Raw genomic sequence first — 15,218 nt, 5'->3', positions numbered from 1 at the left:
GTACTGCTGCATGGCTGCCTTGCCAGCTGTGGCAATGATGTTCAGTACCTGTCCACCCCAATTCCACAGCCCACCTCCTGGCCACTCCTCGCTACTACCCCCGGCCCTGGCAGAAGCCTCCCGGCCAGCAGCACAACTGTCAGCAAACGACAGCGATGTTGGACACTTTCCGTACCCCCTCTCTCCCTCCCTCAGCAGCCATGACGCTGGTTTCCTGATTTTTAAAAGCACAAGTGAACTGGTCCTTCGGGAATTCAGCCCATCAGAGATGGAGCATCGCGGAGGCCTGGAGAATACAAAAAGGCCCGCTATTGTCATGCAAATGGTGTTTACTGTACGTGCATTCCGGACCGCATTAAGTCGCTGTCGATGTGATGGAGAATACTGATTTGCCACCAAATCTGCACTTGCCGTGATTTTACCGCCGGTACCTATTCTCCGTCCAATAGCATTCCATGATTTCGGTGACAGCCAACAGAGAATCCTGCCCCTTGAATTCTGCCCCCAAATGCTGCAGGCTCTATCGATTGGAACTCTCTTATTCTTTATCAAGCGGCATGGAAGTGACCAGTGCAACCGGTACATTCGGTTATTAAACAATGTGGAAAATAATCTCCAGTAAACAAGCAGTAACTGAGGTTAATATTTTGAAAGCCACTTGTTATATCACCATTGTTCACCAGTTTAAAATTTATTAACTAAAGCAGCTTACATTGTGCTTCAAAAAATGTTTTGAACCAACAACTTGTTTTTAGGATGCACCCTCCCTCCAGTAAGTTCAACCAACAAGCATCACTATCTGGAAACAGGCAACAAGTATAAGTGTCTGAGGTAAGTTCAGGAGAAAAGGGAAATGTGGGGGTTTAAATGTATAAAAATACACATGCTGGAAGAGACCTGTAGAGAGGAACCGGACCCAGAGTAGAATAGAGAAACATTTTCATACAGAAACACAGATACAACTCACACAAACAGTAACAGCCCAGATAGGAACATATGAACAACACAGATTAAAATGGAGGAACATGCGGACAGAAGCAAAATAATATGCAGAAAGGAAAAAGTGGATTGCTTTTTGGCTAAGATCACCCATCACATCAAGCTCCAGATGAGGTTCTTGCTTTCTTTTCTTGTTAGCCTGGATCTTGTATGTCTCACTTGTGGAGACTATGAATTGGATTCAATTTAAATTTGAATGGTTTTTTTGGAGCATGGAGGAAGATGGGATTAAGGGCTTGCCCTGTCCACTCTGCGCATTGGCTTTGTAACTTTAAGAATGGAATGAAAACATTTTTATGAGGAAAAAGTGGATCTACATAAAATAATTAAACCTAAACAGAAATGGACCAGTTACCCCTGGACAGGTAAAACACATGTTGGCAGGAAGTCATGTGGGAGTTTCAGCCTGGAGGAATACTGGGGAAACATGACAAATCAGAAAGATAGGGACAGAATAGCAACACTCCAACAGCAATAATAACTGTTACTTATATGATGCCTCAAAATGTAATAAACCATTCCCAGACACTTTGTAGACAATATGTAAAGCAAAATATGATGCCTGGGCGATATTAGAGAAGATGACCAAGCATTTGGTCAAAAGGGTAGTTTTTTAAGGAGCGTGTTAAAGGAGATAAGACAGGCAGAGAGGTTGAGGGAGAGAATTCTGTAGCTTAGGGTCCAGGTGGGCTTAAGTCACAAGAACAGAAGGGTTAGAAGCAGGAGTAGGCCATTTGTCAAATGAGCCCATTCTGCCATTCAATAAGATCATCACTATGTTCTCAGTTCCACACTCCTACCTGCCCAGTCCCTCCCCACCCCCCATAACTCTCTTGTCAATCAAAAATCTAACACCATCGCCTATAGTGGAGTGATTAAAATCAGGGATGTTCAGGAAGCCAGAATTGGAGGGTTGTGGGCTGGGAGGTCGCAGGATGGGTATGTCCATGGAGAGTTTTGAAAACAAGGATGACGTTGTCATTGTATTTTGGAAGTTAAGACTGTGTTTTCAGATGATGTTGCCCAGAGGCAGCATTTACATGAGAAAACGGACAGGATGACAAATAAATCCTTGGGATCGTAACAAAAATAGAAAAGTAGTGAATGCACAGATAAGAATATCATCCAGACTGTTTCCTATCAGTTGAACTTGGCCAAGAACAATGGAGTTACAGCCGTACAGGAACAATGGCTGCACGGTAGCACAGTGGTTAGCACTGTTGCTCCACAGCTCCAGGGTCCCAGGTTCGATTCCCGGTTTAGGCCACTGTCTGTGCGGAGTCTGCACGTTCTCCCTGTGTCGGCGTAGGTTTCCTCCGGGTGTTCTGGTTTTCTCCCACAAGTCCCCAAAAACGTGGGCGCGATTCTCCGCTGCCCACGACGGGTCGGAGAATAGCGGGAGGGCCTTCCCGACAATTTTCATGGCCTCCCGCTTCCCCCCCCCCCCTCCGGCCGCCCCCGACACGAATCGCTGCTCGCCATTTTTTACGGCGAACAGCGATTCTCCGCAGGCCGATGGGCCGAATACCGCGGAGTTTACGGCCGTTTTCACGGCCGCGATCACACCTGCTTTCAGCGTTCGTGAAAACGGCCGCAAAGTGCCCGTCCCGGACAACCATGGCACCGATTGGCACGGGCCTGCGATCGGTGGGCACCGATCGCGGGCAGCGGGTCCGATACCCGCGCACTATCTGTTCTTCCGCCGCCCCACAGCATCAGTCCGCGGGGCGGCTGAGGGGCATGACGGCCCGCGCATGCGCGTGTTTGACACGTCTGCGTGATGACGTCATTGTGCGCGTCAGCCGTCGTGACGCGATGCCGTGCTTCACGGGGCCCCGCTGCTAGCCCCGCCCGGGGGGGAGAATCGGGTCCCGGGAGGGGGCGCGGAGGCTGCCGTGAAACACGGCCAGTTTCACGGCAGCCTTTATGACTCGCCGCATTTGCGGAGAATCGTGCCCGTGCTGTTAGGCGACTTGGACATTCTGAATTCTCCCTCTGTGTACCTGAACAGGGGCTAGAATGTGGTGACTGGGGGCTTTTCACAGTAACTTCATTGCAGTGTATGTAAGCCTACTTGTGACAATAAAGATTATTAATTAAATCTCCACACCCAGGCAGGAAAGAGTAATAATATAAGAGTTTGACCTGCAGAGAGTGAACGCTGGAACAGAAAAATAACAATGGAACCTACAGGGTAATATCAACATAGAAAAAGCAACAAATAACAATATTCAAACAGAAACAAGGGAACAATTAGAATGAAACTGTGGAACAACATATAAAATGAGTTACTCTGAGTTGGAACACCACATCTAGACAGAATTTTCAGGAAGGAGAAACATAAATGAGAGCACTGGAGTTACACATAGAAGGGGGGGGGGGAGGGAAAACAACAATCAAAGGATTATGTAGAATGTATAGTACAGAAAGAGGCATTTGACCCAACCAATATATTCTGGTATTTAAGATCCACGTCAGTCCCTTTCCATCCTTATCTGTGCAAGTTCTGTTTCTTTCTTCCTCTGTAATTATTATTTGCCTCAAATACTACACATTCTCACCAATCTGTGTAAAGAGGCTTCTGCGAAATTCCTTTAAGATTTCTTGGTGACTTATATTTTGTTAGCCAGTTAGACTCTTCCCCACTAGTAAAAACACTCTTGCTCTCTCTCTCTGTTACATCAAAACCCTTTTTTTTAATTTGAAAGACTTCCATTTGATCATGTCTCAGTTTTCTCTTTTCACAAGAAACAAGATCCAGGCTGTTCAATATTTCTTGATCAGTACAAATTTGATGTTCTGGTGTTATCTTCATAAACCTTTGTTTCACTCTCACCGGTCACTTTACATATTTTGTGTAATGTTGTGACCAGACTGTATGCAGTAAACCAAGTAAGAAGTCTTACAACACCAGGTTAAAGTGCTCCGGTTTCCTCCCACAGTCCAAAGATGTGCGGGTTAGGTGGATTGGCCATGCTAAATTGCCCGTAGTGTCCTAATAAAAGTAAGGTTAAGGGGGGGGTTGTTGGGTTGCAGGTATAGGGTGGATACGTGGGTTTGAGTAGGGTGATCATTGCTCGGCACAACATTGAGGGCCGAAGGGCCTGTTCTGTGCTGTACTGTTCTATGTTCTAAAGTCCAACAGGTTTGTTTCAAACACGAGCTTTCGGAGCGCAGCTCCTTCCTCAGGTGAATGTGGAGCTGCACTCCGAAAGCTCGTGTTTGAAACAAACCTGTTGGACTTTAACCTGGTGTTGTAAGACTTCTTACTGTGCTCACCCCAGTCCAACGCCGGCATCTCCACATCGCAGTAAACCAAGTGTTGGCTGTCCTTTGATTCAACAATGATATCTACTCAGGTTTGCCAGTTTGGGCGACGGGTCTTTGAGGCTGACACTCCAGTGCAGTATGGAGGACATCAAAACAAAAAATGCTGGAGTTACTCAGTGAGTCGGACAGCATCTATGGAGAGAGAAACAGAGTTAAGGTTTCAGGTCGAGGTGAGCGTGCTTCAGTTCTGGTCGGCGGAGTTTTTCTAGCATATTTTGTTTACTTTGGCAGATTTCCAGCATCTTCAGTATTTTGCTTCTGGAGCAGCCTGGAGGGAATGCTGCACCCCTGTGCCGTCAGAGAGGCTTTTCCCACACGAGACGAGAGGTTGTATGGTGAAGAAGAGCAAGGAAGTTCACATACACATTCATTTTTGTGCAGTTATTGTTGTGTGTCACCTAAAATGAGTTATGAGGGAAATGAGTTTAAATGCAGTTTGTAATCGAATATCTAAAACATTTACAGTCATCGAGCCTCCGGGCAGGGCGCTCGTGGAATGACATGGAAGGAGTATCTTGAAATAGCAAACATACTAATATTTTACCATTATGCAACTTGCAGCGAATTAACAATGCACCGCTGCTGGATTTGACTGCGGCAATCGCTTTGCAGCGGAAACCATTTGACACAATGGAACTTTTTTCATTTCCAGACAAACTCTTTTCGCAGTGCCCGGGAATAGACACACGCCCAGCCATTGATCTGGAAACTGTTGGCGCCAAGAATGTACAGCCAGGATAAACCCCGCCGCGCGTTGTTGAGCATAACGTGGGCGTATCCGGGGCACGTGGTATCCTCTGGCATTGAAAGCATGTGGATAAGCTAGTTGAACATCCTTTGCGATCACGTATGCTGCCAGAGAGTCGGACATGAGGGCCAAAGCGCATCGTCAAATCTATTCGAGTCAAGCTGGCTTCGGATAATGTGTTGCACAATCCTAAAATGTGGAAACGAGCATACTAACTTAATGTGTCCTTGTTACAGAGGGTACAGTACATCAGTTGATCAATGCGGCATTGCTCGCGGTTTACATAGAACATAAGTTCAGAGGGGGTTGGGTGCAATAATACATGTGCACACACGCTTTATGAGTGATTAAAAAAAACAATCAGCACAGGATTAACTTAGTCCCCACCACATCTAAGGCCAAGGGGTAAATCAGGGAGCAGTGCCCTGTCGATGCGAACAACTGTACAATCTACTAGCCTCACGCCAAAAGATGAAAGTGGATGGGAAAACTTCACTGAGCTGCTGACAGCAGTTCCCATGTTCTTTCCGAACTAGTGCCATGAATCGCTTCATTCAGTTCCACTCATCGGTCACACACCGAGACAGATCTCCGGCCACCAATTGCACCCGAGCACAGTCAGTCCCGGCCAATGACCAACAGCTAGCAAGAGACCAGAGGCAGCAGCAAGGTTTCGGTGTAACTGTTTCGGGCTGAGGATAAGGTTGTCACAGAAACAGAAAACACTGGACAATCTCAGCAGGTCTGTCAGCATCTGTGGAGAGAGAAAGGAGCTAACGTTTAAAAGCAGCATTTCTGTCCTCATTTCTGTTTCCTAAACTTTTTCTTTCAATTTTCATGCAAGCGGATAGGAAACAAGTCCCCCCCCCCCCCCCCCCCCCCAGTGAGCAAATAGGTATTTGTAAAGTATCGCGCGAGGATGCCGTGTGAATCCTCCTCGTCCAAAACTCAAAACTTTAGAAGGCAAAGCGAGAGCTTGGCTGTTTTTGAAATTGGTACATTCCCGTCTAGTTTGTCGGTCACTCATTCCCTCTTATAAATTATTGTTGTAGTTTCTGCTATTTATATATGGTGTGGAGGGGGGGGGGGGGGGGGGGGAGGAGAGGGGGGCGAAAGATCAGCGGCTTGTCCAGTATCCTTTTTTTTTAAAGAGAAAGATGTCTTGTTCGCCTTCCAGCGGGCTCGCCCAGTGCCATCCTGGTGTGGACGCTGCCCACAGGAGTAAAGGCAGACTCGCAAGGTGCGCGCAATCTCAACCCAGCCTCACAAAACACGCTTGAAATTGACCTTGCAATTCGGGTGGGCTGAGTGGCCGAAACTGTCATTTCACAACACCAAAGCAGACACAGGGGCATTTGTTTTCCATTTCAGATTGGCAGCTACCCGTGTTAAGGTCTATTTGTTTGCTTTAGTGCCGATGAAATCCAAACACTTGTGAGGTGGAATGATAAATAAGCAATTGACGAAAAGCCTCCCCAGATGATGTGTTGTCAGGCAGAAACTGGCACGCGACGTTGTTTCTGCCTCTCTCGGAACCAAGCCGGCTGTCCCAGATCTTTTGCTGTCCCGGATCTTTTGAATGAAGGAAGGTATTTCCTGGTGTGACCAACTGGGATCACCCAAAGCCTGTAACCGGAAGTGGATTGATCCTTAAACCTAAACTTCATTCTTTTTTTTTTGCTAACATATACTCCGCATTACTTTGCGGAACCGCGGGTTGCATTGGCTCTCTCAAACAGAACCGTTCACTTGTGTGGTCTGGATGTGTAGGGAGGGAACTGCACCCTTGAGTGCAGCGATAAACACGTCAGTTGTGGCTGTCCCCGGGGTTATTATTGGTGTGGGGAAGAAATTGCAAGAATCGTTGCATTTCTCCAGGCGGTTTGCAGATCACTGATTCTGGCCATTAAGGCAAAGTTTTTAGTGTTGCGTGTATCGCTCCCGTGTGGTGGGACATTGATTTTTATCTGCAATTTCTCTAACACCGGCACGCGCAAAGTAATCGATTCCATAACCAGAGTGCGGTTTCAACGTCCTCTCTTTAATTCCACTCCCTCCCCCCTCCTCCCACTGCCAGGTTTGTAAAAATGCCTGTGCTCCTCCTCTGCGAGCTGGGTTAGTTGGGATTTTTGGTGCAGATACAGCTCAGTACCGCCGTTTCCCCCTCCTCCTCTCCCTCCCTCCCTCCTTCTCTCTCTCCCTCCCTCCCTCCCCACAGACGGTTTCTCCTGTTTGTTATGAAGTGACATCACTTGAGCACACACTAACCCGAGCCGAGGAGTGGAGGCAGCTCACTGACTTCAGGGGAGACGCGGCGCAAACTAAAGCTTCAGGAATCATGGCGTCCATAGGAGACTTCGATCCCCTCCACGTCAACATCCCGGCCACTAAAGTGGAGATCACCATCTCAGGCAGGTAATGTACATCCTCCAAAACCCCCCTCCCCTCCTACACCCCACCCAACAACTCCCTCACCTCTCTCTCTCTTTAATAGGCGACAAACAGGGAGCTTCAGCATTTTGAGCATAAAGTGCCATTGCGATTCACTTTCACACCTAGTTTCAGCAGCACCGATCGCCCATGTAGTGAAAAGGACTTGGGAGAAAGTCAAGTTAACTCTTAAACAAGCGGGCTTCGCTCCATCCTGCTTGACATGTGCGAATATTTGGCATGTTGCTGGGAGGGTGGGGAGGAGGCGTCATTTGCTTATCTTCCTGGACGACAGTTTAATACGGTTAAAGGTCTCCAGCTAAGTTCTGGGAAGTTGACGCGGAAAAGTCTGTCTGAGATTGATTACAGGGGGTTGGGGGGGCTGGATGTTAACTTGACCGCGTCTGTTCCTGTGACCAGCGAGATAGTAAAGACTGTTTCTGACTTGTCTCATGTGCCAGGGCAAGTACTGTAGCCTCTCTGTTTAAAGTGACCGGGGAGGATTCGAAGCCTCCTTGCGATCAGATTGCCCCACTGCGATGTGTGCACATGACCACACACTAGTTGGCAAGAAGCAGGAGGAATTTCCATCTGTTAACTCCTAGGGTGCCGGATTCACAAACACATTTGTTTATTGTTAGACAGAAAAGTAATAGATTTTTGTTTGAAAATGAACGATTTTTGCAAAGACGGGCAAGTTCGTGGAGTCGAATGAGAATCTAAACCTTCCAATCTTAGCGTGTTACCCGATAGGAAACAAAGGTGACATCGGGTGTACAGAACTACCTGAAGTATTGATGTGTGCACTCCATTAAAAACAAATAGCATTAATATGGAAAACAAATCTAATGTTTTTTTTTGTGGTTTCCCTCAGGTAAAGGTACCTGATTTGTTCTTTGCCCCCATCATTGGCAGTTGAGTTGTAATCAGTTCTTCCCATTTGTACATTTTGGGGCTGGTTTAGCATAGAGCTAAAGAGCTGGCTTTTAAAGCAAACCAAGGCAGACCAACAGCACGGTTCAATTCCCCTACCAGCCTCCCGAACAGGCGCCGGAATGTGGCGACTAGGGGCTTTTCACAATAACTTCATTTGAAGCAATTTTCATTTTCATTTCATTCATTTTGATTTTGACTCACAAATTAAGCTTTAACCCACCAAATAAATCGATGTGTGCCTGCCGCAATTTAGAAAAAAATGTTTGGGTCTAGGCCACTTGAGATCGCTCCATCTTCTCCTTCCCCAGCAACTTTAACCAGTCCAGCAATTGAAGAAGAGCAGCGTGTTCCCAGATTCTTGCAGTACCTTGGACTCTTTCCCCCAGGAACTGGTCCTGGGGTGCTAGTAAGAATGTGCCTCGACATTAGCTTAATCTTTGTTACTTCTTCAATCTGTTAATGAATGTATAACAATTTCCAAGATAGGAAAGCTCATCATGTGCTATCCCGCCCCCCCCCCCCCAACCCCGGCTCACACACACACACACCCTTTCCTCTATTTGCCAATATCACTGCCACATATGGTTACTAACTTGTATTTTTTTTTTACTTACATTTGGTTTTAAGTGCCACAGTTGCTTTTTAAGAAATATATTTATGAGCATTCAAATCGAGAGCAGGAGTAGGCCATTCGGCCCCTTGAGCCTGCTGCACCATTCAATAAGATAATGGCAGATCTGATTGTGACCTCAACACCACTATCCCGACTACCCCAATACCCTTTGCTACTCTGTTAATCAATAATCCATCTACCTCCACAGTAAAGAAAGATATTCAATGACCCATGGCGGGATTTTCCAGTCTGGCAGCCTCTGGTGCGGCAAACCCCTGCCAGCAGTGGGATTCTCCATTCCCGCAGCCAGCCAATGGGGTTCCCCATTGTGACCACCCCACGCCTTTGGGAAACCTGTGGACATGTTGCTCGCGAAGTTGAGGATCCCGCCGACCGAGAATCCTGCAGCCTATTTTTACCACCCTCTGAGGAAGAGAGTTATACAGATTTGCAACCCAATTTTTCCTCATCGGCATCTTAAATGGAAGACCCTCATTTTTAAAGTGTCCCTTAGTTCTGGTCTCTTCCACAAGGGGAAACATCTATTCAGCATCCACCGTGTCAGGATCTGATATCTCTTCTAATCTTTATTATCACAAGTAGACTTACATTACCACTGCAATGAAGTTGCTGTGAAAAGCCCCGAGTCGCCACATTCCGGCGCCTGTTCAGGTACACAGAGGGAGAATTCAGAATGTCCAAATTACCCAACAGCACATCTTTGAAGACTTGTGTATTTATAATTTTGTCCATCCCTAACTTCATCCCACCCATCTCCTCCCAACTCTAGTTTACTGTCTCTGTTGCACTCCCTAAACAGTTAGTGCAGTAATTTTCTGATTGTTCTTTGTATATCAATGTTTCGTCTGATTTCTCTCTGCCTTGGAGAGATGCCTAGAATCTTGTGAGCACCTGCCCATATCTGAGTGGCTCAGATTGTCAACCTGCTTATGTGCCAAACACCAGTCCAATATATGCCTTCTAATGATAGCATGCTTTGTGGTCCCAATGTGTTGGTGGGATTAATAATACATTCAAACATTTAATCATCCAGCATTCTATATTCTTGAGCCACCAGGAGAATTCTTATCTTCTTCAAATAAAGATTTGGCAGTATTGGACTGATGTTCCTCCAATTGATGAATTTTTGGTGAAAAAGTTCAATGTTTGTGCAAGCAAAAACTTTTTACTGAAAATATCTGATCAAAAAAATAATCACCAAGATTTACTGTTGGTTAGCTTTGAGATAACGCCATACAACAAAAAACTTACTTGAAATTTTACTGATGCAACTGACTCACCCACATTGTGCAAAAAATATTGATGCACAGTAATGTTGCCATCCAAATATTGTTGCAGAATGGACCAGGGTGGGCATAAAATAATGTGTAGGGTGTCTGGGCCAACAAACAACATATAACATAAAATCTTATAACAGGAGAGGCAGGGCTGGATAAACTGTGATTGACTAGGACAAAAAATGACTTGCAATGTTGTAGCCGGCATTTCATCAGCCTGTCAAGATGACATGATGCTCTTAAAGCAACTTTGTTTTTTTCTGCCAAACTTATCATGCTATTGCGACCACCTGTTTCTAAAAAAGATGTAAATGCTTGACGCATGGTTGACACAATGTGTTGGACATGTGATGCCACTGAGTAATGAACCTGAAATAGTGTACATGGTCTGCCATTACAATGTGTTGTCTCTCTAAACCATGCTGGACACAGAACAATAGTCTTGGAGTAACCCTTTGGCCTGGCTTCTTAGTCAGAATTGGACCGACTACTAACAAAAAGCGAGTGAAAGATTATCTGAACATGGGGATATATATCTACTAAAAAAGTCCTTTAATTATCACTGCATATTCCCTGTGTAAATTTCAAGAAAATTTCAACAAGGCATCTGGCATAACTAGATGGATTTCTATTGAAAACCGATGCTTGAAACAATCTAGTTCTGCTCACACTAGAGACTGGATTTCACATTAGCTTTTGTGGTTCATGTCTAGCTAATTAATATCTTAATCAGGCACTGCAAGAATGCCCTGCTGTTTATTGAAAATTGCCATGGAATCTCAAATGAACAGGCTGACAAAGCCATGGTAAACATTTCAACCAAAGGGCAGTGTCTCCAGCAACCTAGCACTCCCTCAGTGCTGCTTCATTGAGATTCTGTATTTTCACAGTTAATAACTAATTTTTAAATCAGAGAATATATTCTGTAAAGCTGTGGAGAATGTATCATGAGCATTTGCCTGATAGTTCTAATCACTTTATTTTTAGACATTCATATATATGCCCTTGATTATTCACAGTAGACATGTCAGTATAAAAACAAATTCCCCCCCTCCCACACAGTTGGATCATCTGCGTTGCTTTACAATTAGAATGGAAGGCTGCAACAGTAGTTTATGCTGTTTTATTTTCTAGTAATCAACTTTAAATTATCTGTCACTTGTGGCAGCTTCTGAGGTTGTGTACATCGTATGTGAAGGCATTTGCGATAGTATTAGCAGATCGGAAAGATCCTGGGCACCCGTCTGTGATCTCCATTCATGTGGGCAATGTGTGTGTGATTTAATGAGATGTACTGGAGGTATTTGAGGCCCCTCTCTCTCCGTATAAAATAAAAATGAAGGTGTGTCAACCTTAAAATGGCCAATAAGCAGCAGTTTGCCTGGCGACGGGAGATTGTTTTGTTGCTGACATACAGGCTGATCTGATGTACTCATTGATCCAGAAAGACTTTGTTTTGGAGATGTGAGTAACATCATGTGTGTTTACATCTCCATTTGTGAAAGAGACAAATTAAGCAATTAAGGTGATGCAAGACAAATTGGCAATTGTGGCCACAGTGAAGTTGGGGACCGTAAATCAAAGACTAAATAGGACATATTTAGCACATGGCAGGGCAGGTGAGCTGGGGCTTTTGCAAGAAGAATCTAAACCATGAGAAAATAAATACAGAATTGATAACCCGTGGGAAAAATGCTGAAAGTATGCTTGGGAAGGTGAAAGATTTGTGGTGTAAAGCATGTTTTACGTTACTGCCAATGTAGCAGTATATTCTAGCTTTTCTGTAAGGATTCTGATATTTTCTATATGCTTTACTCTTTAGGCTCTCTGTAAACATGCTTGTTAAATAAATTCAGAGTCTGAATTGGACTCAAAAGTGGTGTGTGTGATGAGTGTATCTGTTGCCTTGAACAAGTTATGGTGAAGGAAAGACACAGGGGAAATCTAGGATTGTTGTGCGTCCGAACAATAGAGTTTCTGTATCTGAGAAGATACAGCTTCTGTATTGTAGAGGGTGTAGGAATGTTTACAATGTATGTAGGAGAAATTTGGAAAAAAAGAATGTCTGATTAAATTACTGTGCGCTTGTATCATATTGTTGGCAACATGTCTATTTCACACAGACTTGTCCTAGCAGTTTAAAACTTAAAAGTCTCACCTTTCTAAGTCTAGAACCTTGCATGAACAGGTTATAATTCCGTCTTTCTGACTGTTGTATTTAATTTCAGTCGGTGGAGACACTTTTGGTCTCTATCCCCACTGCCAGGTCCCACCCCTCTTCCCTTTCTCCCAAAGATTTTTGTATTGCTGGCAAATGCAATATTGCAATATTGTAGTTGTACAGTTTAAGAAAGGACAGAGTTGTAACTAAAAAAAGTGAGAAACTGGGGCCATTTTTCTTACTAACTGAGTGTATCGGGACAATTTCAGCATCTCTACTGTGCAGTAAGCGAGATTGACTGATCTAATACTGACTGGGTAAATGAACCTGGGACTGACTGGTCATAAGGCTGAATCAGTTATTAGATTTATTCGTTGAAATAAAGAGATTGGCTATCACTTTTTATAGCACAGTGTTAGTGTTTGTTTCACAAGTCACTGGAAGTAGCAGGTTTTTTACTTTGAAAAAAATATTCACAGTGGCCATTTGACATTCTCCCACAAAAAATCTTTTGAGATTTTTTGAGATCCGCTCTTTTGTACCATGTTGCTCTAACAGGAAGTTCCTCATATTTGCCATGTTTCTGTCTCTTCCCTGCTGGTCCTACTACCTCTCACTCTTGCAGTGACAGAACTTTGGGGACTGGGCTATCCTGAGTATGGTTTGGACCAGTTCACTTGTACTTAATAAATCTGGAAGTCTTGTTGCCTGTTAAAACATTCTCTCACAAAAATGTGCAGAGTTAGCAGCAGATGTGGAAGGAAACACATGGAAGTCACTAGATGACTGGGAGATATGGAGTCAAGCAACATTGAATGGGCATTCAAGGAAAATTGAAATTTTGGAGGAGGAAAAGTTGGAATGGGAGAATTTTGTTGCATTCATTTTGTAAAATTGATTCCACCAAAATCAACTCTCAGTATTATGCAGTTGCCTGTGTTACAGTGTGTCCTGTTTTTTGCTGGATGAATTTGGACCACAAGCAGAAATATTGGAACAATTGGGGTGGCACGATGGCACAGTGGCTAGCACTGCTGCCTCACAGCGCCAGGGACTCTGGTTCGATTCCGACCTTGGGTGACTGTGTGGAGTTTGTACGTACTCCTTGTGTCTGCGTGGGTTTCCTCCGGGAGCTCTGGTTTCCTCCCACAGTCCAAAGATGTGAAGGTTAGGTGGATTGGCCATGCTAAATTGCCCCTGTGTCCAAAAGGTTAGGTGGGGTTACAGGTATAATGCGGGGGTGTGGGCATAGGTAGGGCACTCTTTCAGTGCAGATTCGATGAGCCGAAGGTCTTCTGCACTGCAGGGATTCTATGATTCTATTCTATGAATTGCACATATGTGACCTTATGTGTGTGTGTAATCATGCAAAAGTTGTTTTGACTCTATTTCTAACAAACATCAAGGGGAAGTTGATACAGACCAGTAGTATGAACATTGCATTTCAACCCTTTACAGACAGACTGAAAGATGAGCTTGTCTGTGGAAACATCAAATTGGCCATTTACCTTCAGCCATTAGCATTGTTCTGTGTCCAAGGCAGGAAGCTAAATCACATTCAGAGGTGGCGTTTGCCATCTATTGGAGTGCCTTAGATGATATTAAAATAGGTGGGAAAGCAGGCAGTGAAGGGAAGATAAAGAGTTTACAGATGGATATCGATAAGCTAGGAGAATGGGCCAAAATTTTGGCACATGGAATTTAATGTTGATAAAAGTGTGAGGTTATCCATTTTGGCCCAACAAATAGAAATGTAAATTGTTATCAATGAAAAGCAGACTCAAAACGCATCCGGGCAGAGGGATTTGGGTGCATTTGTTCATGAATTGCTGAAAGTTGGTACGCAGATACTGCATGTAATAAAAAAGGCAAATGGAATTTTAAAATTTATTGCAAAAGGACTGGAGTATAAAAGTAGAGAAGTGCTGTTGCAATTGTTTAGGGTGTTGGTGAAACCACATCTAGAGTATTGTGACCATCTCCTTATTTGAGGAAGGATGCAGTGGCATTGGAGGCAGTTCATAGGAGATTCACCAGATTGATTCCGAGGATGAAAGGCATTGATGTATGAGGAGAGATTAAACAGTTTGAGCTGATATTTGCTGAAATTTAGAAGATTGAGAGGAGGATCTGATGGAGGTATATAAAATACTAAGAGGGATATTATAAAAGTGAAAATAGACCAACTATTCCCCCTTATGGGGCAATCTAGAATGAGAGGTTACAGATGCAGACTGAGAGGCGGTAGATTTAAAACTGAGACGGGGAGGAATTACTTCTTGCAGAGGGTGGTGAATTTGTGGAACTTGCTGCCCCATAGTGCAGTGGAGTCTGAATCATTAAACAGTTTGGAGAAGGAGATTAATATATTTCTGATTTTAAAAAATGGGTTAAAGGGATATGGGGAACCGGCAGGGAGATGGACTTGAGACCAGGGAGAGATCAGCCATGATCTGATTGAATGGTGGAGCAGGCTCAAAGGGCTGAATTGCCTACTTCTGTTCCTAATGCCTATGTTCCGATGTGAGCTGGCGATGAGAAACCCATCAAATTATAAGTAGGCTAGCAGGTATTTAAAATGAGAAAATGCAGTCTATACCTACAGTAATGAAACTGATTTTTTGTTCTTTCTGAACATGTGGAATGTAATCGAAAAGCTAATGACTCCCTTGACCCTTTACCATTGGCTGGTTTTGGCTCCGT

General features: G+C 44.3%; 1 protein-coding gene across 4 annotated transcripts in view; it reads left to right on the top strand.

Moving 5' to 3' along the window:
- Positions 1 to 6,518: 6,518 nt before the first annotated feature.
- The window catches only part of LOC119973336 (copine-8), a 449,311-nt gene continuing 440,611 nt past the window's right edge, over positions 6,519 to 15,218 (top strand). Inside the window, exon 1 of one of the 4 annotated variants that reach the window (XM_038811212.1) lies at positions 6,519 to 6,666. In XM_038811212.1, the coding sequence (XP_038667140.1) occupies positions 6,557 to 6,666 (110 nt within the window). In that variant the 5' untranslated portion in view covers positions 6,519 to 6,556. Of the gene's footprint in view, positions 6,667 to 7,142; positions 7,493 to 15,218 lie in introns of those variants that run through there. The other 3 variants (XM_038811214.1, XM_038811213.1, XM_038811215.1) reach the window with 3 other exon arrangements.

Source organism: Scyliorhinus canicula, chromosome 11, assembly GCF_902713615.1.
Source record: "Scyliorhinus canicula chromosome 11, sScyCan1.1, whole genome shotgun sequence".
Lineage (NCBI taxonomy): Eukaryota > Metazoa > Chordata > Chondrichthyes > Carcharhiniformes > Scyliorhinidae > Scyliorhinus > Scyliorhinus canicula.
This window is presented reverse-complemented; position numbering and strand designations above follow the sequence as displayed.